General features: G+C 51.5%; 1 protein-coding gene across 2 annotated transcripts in view; it reads right to left on the reverse strand.

Moving 5' to 3' along the window:
* Positions 1-2,045, reverse strand: part of ACTL6B (actin like 6B) — a 10,143-nt gene extending 8,098 nt beyond the window's left edge. For both annotated transcript variants that reach the window (XM_004386731.1, XM_004386732.2), the window contains exons 1-4: positions 1,915-2,045; positions 1,382-1,458; positions 1,011-1,176; positions 603-703 (exon numbers count right to left, since the gene is read on the reverse strand). In XM_004386731.1, coding sequence (XP_004386788.1) covers positions 603-703; positions 1,011-1,176; positions 1,382-1,458; positions 1,915-1,939 — 369 coding nt within the window. In that variant the 5' untranslated portion in view covers positions 1,940-2,045. The remainder of the gene's footprint in view (positions 1-602; positions 704-1,010; positions 1,177-1,381; positions 1,459-1,914) is intronic.
* Positions 2,046-5,366: the final 3,321 nt, after the last annotated feature.

Here is a 5,366-nt window from a genome sequence, read left to right on the forward strand (position 1 = left end):
TTTTTTTTTTTTTGTATACATAAAGGTGGGGAATGAGAAATGTGTGTGGTGTGGGTTGGGGGAGGAAAGGGAACTAAATGCTAATTTTCTATAGTGGGAAGTTCATAGATAATGTCTTAAACTTAAAAAAAAAATCCACAAGCAGCAATTTAAGCATGATATTTAGAGATATGGAAGGAAATACCAAAAGACTTAGCTAAATGAGATAAAAGCTGTGGCCTCTGGAAAAGGGGAAATGGAAGGAGGGGGTAGAACTACAGTTTTTTTCTTAACATACTTTATGAAGCAAATTGACTCTTTATGTGCATATATAATGTTGACAAAAAATATAAGTTAAAAGTTCAGAAAAGGACTTTTGATGGAGAAGGGCAGCAGATAAGGCTGGCTGGGGGAAGGGTGAATGGATAGAGCAGGGGATTCAAAGGAGAAATGAGACTAAGGCAGTGAGGGAAAAAATGGCTGAAGATCTAAGAGGTTGGAAGGGAAGTCTGAAAAGGGAGGAGGTGGCTTGATTGAGGGGGGCATCTTGAGATGAGAGGTGAATGGTGGCAAGGAAGTGCCTGGGTCTCAGGGCCGGACTAGGAGATGGAGGAGGCACTTACCGGCGCCTCAGACATGAGCACTGGGTGCAGATTTGGCTCAGACTTGACGTGTTTGCTGTAGGTGTGATCCAGGATGGCGCGGAAGCACTCCCAGTCCTCGACTGGGGCCAGAAGACCAGCGTGGAGAGATGGGGGAGGACAAGCAGCGGTCAGAGGACCGGAAGGAAAGAGGAGGGAAGGAAGCCAAGTCCAGGGGAAGGGAAGTGGGACCAGTTCCAGCAGAAAAGCCCCTCTCCCAGGAATCTGGCAGCCCCTGGGTTGGGAACAAGGCAGCTGTAGGAAGCAGTGAGGGGGTCACTGGGACTTGGGCAGCTGTAAGGAGTACTCCGTGGGTGTGGGTGCTGTGTCCTGGGCCGTGGGAAGTGAGCTCCGGGTCTGTGTAAGGAGGCAGTGGGCGGGGCCCCTTACTCATGCCGTTCTTGAGGGGTGACATGACCTCCGCTCCATCCCGAGGCACGTGCAGGGCGTTGGTGTCTATGTGGAATATCTTCCCTTTCTTCTCTTTTTCCCCCTCCAGCTCCAGCCCGCCCCCCTCCTCCGCGGCCAGCAGCCCCACCGTGGTGGGGAAGTCAGCCTGAGGGTGGAGGATGGGCAGGGAGAAGGATCACCCTCTTGCCCTGGTCCTGCCCCACAGCAAGGCCCTCAGCCCGCCACTGGTTTAAGCCCACATTTCCGCTCTGCAGAGCTTCTCAGCGAGTCTGTGAGAGCCTTAGGTCACCGGAAAGCCTGGAAGGGAGTCCGGAGTCCCTAGGATTTGGGGAGGGGGCTGGAAGACTCACCTTGGGGCAGTCCTCCCCAGCGTACCCAGCGCGGACTGAGAAGGAGCCAATGTCAAAGACCAGCGCCCCCACCTCATCTGTGCGAGGAGACAGGCTTGTGAGGGGGCCTCCCCAAACTCTCTTGCCTGGACACCTCCGAGAGGAGGTCAGGGCAGAGCCACAGTCTCGCCACCTTCGTCCCTGGCAGGGGCAGGTGGGAGCTCAGCCTGGAATCCAGGGTGCTGAGAATGGGAGTCAAGCCAGCCAGGATCCCGTCTTGCTGAGTGGCCTTCTTCAGGCCACTGTCCTTGGCGGGGGAGGAAGGGACTGGGGTCCCTGAAGAGGTGGGTTGAATGGTAGAGAGTTTGGCCCGGAGAGCGTGAGGCGTCCGGGGAGGACTAAAGGCAGGGGTGGCGTGGGACCCAAGCCCAGGGCTGGGCCCGCTCGAGCGTCGAGTTGACAGGCCCCGGGGTGTCTGGAGCTTGGGTTCGGGCCTCAGGGCTGTGGGCGAGGCCGCGCGGGGCTGGAAAGCCCCAAGCCCGAGGCTCGCTCACCTCCGCCGTAGACGCCCCCGCTCATAGTGCCCTCTCAGCAGCTCGCGGCCAGTGGGCGGCGGCGGGATCAGCACCGAGGCGTCGGGACAGCTCCCGGGATCCCGGGCGGGGCGGGGCGCGCGGCGGCCAATCGGAGGGTCGGATCCCCCGCCCCCAACGGCGCCGCTGATTGGCTGCGAGGCGAGACAATAACCCGGCTGGGGGCTGCTGCGTTAAAGCGGCAGACGCCTCAACATCTGGCTGCGGGGATGGAGGTGGGGGGATAGCAAAGGTGTAGAAATCGACCATAAGAGATAGGTACACAGAGTAGGAAAGAGATGGAGACCCCGCTCATTCGGAGACCAGCACTCAGAAGGGTGACTCTTGGGGCACCTGCTCCTTTACTTCTTTAAAGGGGGCAGCGGAAGAGGGCGCCATAGTTCCGGAGAGTCGTCCATCCTCGCGCTCCAGAGCGCGCGTCTGCGAAGCCCAGGCCCAAGAGAAATCCCGGGACAGAGAGGGGAGGGAAGAAGGAAGGAAAGAGGTACCGGACGGGGTGTGTCTTCGTCCTCTCCCTGTTTCTTTCCACCGTTGTCTGTCTGAAGGCTCCTCTTTTTCTCCCCTATTCCCTGGTGCCTGGGCCTTACACATGCACATGTGTACACACACATACACGTGTTCACACGCGTACCTGTGTGCAAGCACGCATATACTCACTCACACATAGGCGCTCAGCTAACCCAGCCTTAGCTTCCTTTCCCTTCTCTCTTCAGCCTGTTCTTCTGCTCTGGAGGCATTTATCAAGCAAGTGGGTTTTCTATTGGGAGGTTCCTGGGCTCTTCTGGGCTCCTGGAATGACATCACCTCCACAGTGGTTTTAATAGTGAAGGTGGAGGAGTAGTGCTGACAGCCTGGGTTAGCCAGAGACTCTTGTATGAGCATGTGTGTGTAGGTGTGTGCTTGTGTGTTGGTATACATCTGCATGTGTATATGTGTGCGAATGTGCATGTGTATACAGGTGTGTTGAGGGCCTTCCCATCTGCTTGTCTGGTGGGGCGGATATTAAGACCAGAGATGACAGAGAAAGAGGGAACTGAGTGACAGCCACAATGCCCCTGAAGGTTCTACTCACCAGACACCCACTCTGGAAGAGGGTTTACCTTTCGCCAGCAGAAGGACAGTTGTTCTCAGCTGGCTTAGTGGCTCCCTACTGGTGACAGTGATATCTTATGTGCCCTGGATTGGTTCCAAGCCCAGCCTGGATCCCCAGGCTGGAGGGGTCCAGGCTGCAGTGGGAAGGGTTAGATGTAGGGGAGAAAGCACTGACCCAGGAAGTGGGAGATTGAGACTGTCCTGAGTGACCCTGGCCAATCATTGGCCTCTCTATAAATTGAGGCCTGTATGAATTGAATGAGCCCCTAAACCTCTTGGGGCCTGCATTTCTTCATCTTTCGAAGTGTTGAGGTGAGGATTAAAGAACACTGGCAAATGTGATTCACAGCCTGCATGGCCTGTTTTCAATGGTGTTGCTTCACTTCCCATGTGAGTTCACTTTGTCAATTCCCCTGCACTCCCCCACCTCAGATTCAGAAATTGCCCCAGTTGGGAGAAACTTTAGTGACCATTGATCCAATCTCTGGATTTTACAAGGGTTTCTTCAGATAGTGGCAGGGCCCTGTGGTGGTTACACAGCCCACTGGGGGACAGAGCCAGGACTAGAACCCAGATCCTCTTATCAGCCACTTGAGAGATGACCTTGTTTCATAACACTTCTGTGTTCCTCTTCAAGCTTCATTGTCCTCCTCTGTAGAACAGCTGGTAGTGAGGACTCAATCTGATACCAGAGTCAAGTGTCTGGCTAAGAGTAGGGCAACAGGACTACTCCGTAAAGACTGGGTCTTCAGAATGTCCCTGGGGAGCTTTTGAGGCTTTAATATGATAATGTATAAGTTAGAAGTCTGTAGACTCTCTAGTAATGAGAAGTGAATTTTATTCTCAAGGCTGATGGAAAAACTACAATCTTCCAAGTACAGGACTGGATTGGTTTATGTCCCAGTCAACTGTAGCCAATTTTCATTTGTCATGGGATCTGATATGAGATTCTACTCTGTTATGGAAGTGGATAAGGTGAAGGTAGTTAGTATATTTCATTTGTTCATTTATTGATTCAACAAACATTTTTTATGCCAACTGTGTGCCAGGGAATGTGCTAGGTGTAGGAATACTGAGGTACATAAGATAGATCCCTGCTCTCAAGGAGTCTTGGTACAATGGGGAGCTCAGACATGCATGAGAATGAGGTGCAACAGAGGCCTAGAGGATGGAGGGACTACCTGTCTCTGAGAGTACAGAAAGGCTTCTAGAAGTGAAGTTTGAAGTGAATCCTGAAGAGTGAATAAGGGTTTAATGGCGAACAGGGTGGGAAAGGTCTTCTATGCAGGTAATGGCATGTGTAAAAGTGCTGAGATACGAATATTTCTGGCATCTGTGGGAATAGTTAGGAGCTCAGTCTAGAAGGAGGGTTGGATATGAGTTGGTGGGAGAGAGTAGTGTCAGTGGGGGATGAGATTTGAAAAGTAGTCAAAGGTCAGCTCTTTTATTTAGCAAATACAAGCATCTATTATGTGCGAGGCTCTGTTATAAATGTTTTACGAATAATAAGTCATTTAAGCCTCATAACAACCTGATTATTATCCCCATTTTGCAGATGGGGAAACAGAGGTATGGAGAGGTTAAGTGACTTGCCCAAGGTTGTTGTTGTCGTTAGGTGCCTTCTAGTTGATTTCAACCCATAGCAACCCCATGTACAACAGAAAGAAACATTGCCTGGTCCTGTGCCATCCTCACTATCGTTGCTATGTTTGAGTCCATTATTGCAGCCACTCTGTCAGTCCGTCTCATTGAAGGTTGTTTTAGTTATCTAGGGCTGCTATAACAGAAATACCACAAGTGGCTGGCTTTAACAGACAGAAGTTTATTCCCTCACAGTCTAGGGGGCTAGAAGTCTGAATTCAGGAAGCCAGCTCCAGGGGAAGGCTTTCTCTGGAGAAAGTTCCTTGTTATCAATCTTCCCGTGGTCTAGTAGCTTCTCAGTGCAGGAATTCCAGGTCTAAAGGAAGTGCTCTGCTCCTGGCGCTGCTTTCTTGGTGATATGAGGTCCCCCTGTCTCTCTGTTTGCTCCTCTCTTTTATATCTCAAAAGAAACTGATTTAAGACACAATCTAATCTTTTAGATTGAGTCCTACCTCATTAACATAACTGCCGCTAATCCCATTTTATTAACATCATAGAGGTAGGATTTAAAACACAGGAAAATCACATCAGATGACAAAATGGTGGACAATCCACAATACTGGGAATCATGGTCCAGTCAAGTTGACACACATTTTGGAGGGGGGCACAATTCAATCCATGACAAGGGTCTTCCTCTTTTTCATTGACCCTCTACCAAGCATGATGTCCTTCTCCAGGGA

Source organism: Trichechus manatus, unplaced genomic scaffold (genome assembly GCF_000243295.1).
Source record: "Trichechus manatus latirostris isolate Lorelei unplaced genomic scaffold, TriManLat1.0 scaffold00170, whole genome shotgun sequence".
Lineage (NCBI taxonomy): Eukaryota > Metazoa > Chordata > Mammalia > Sirenia > Trichechidae > Trichechus > Trichechus manatus.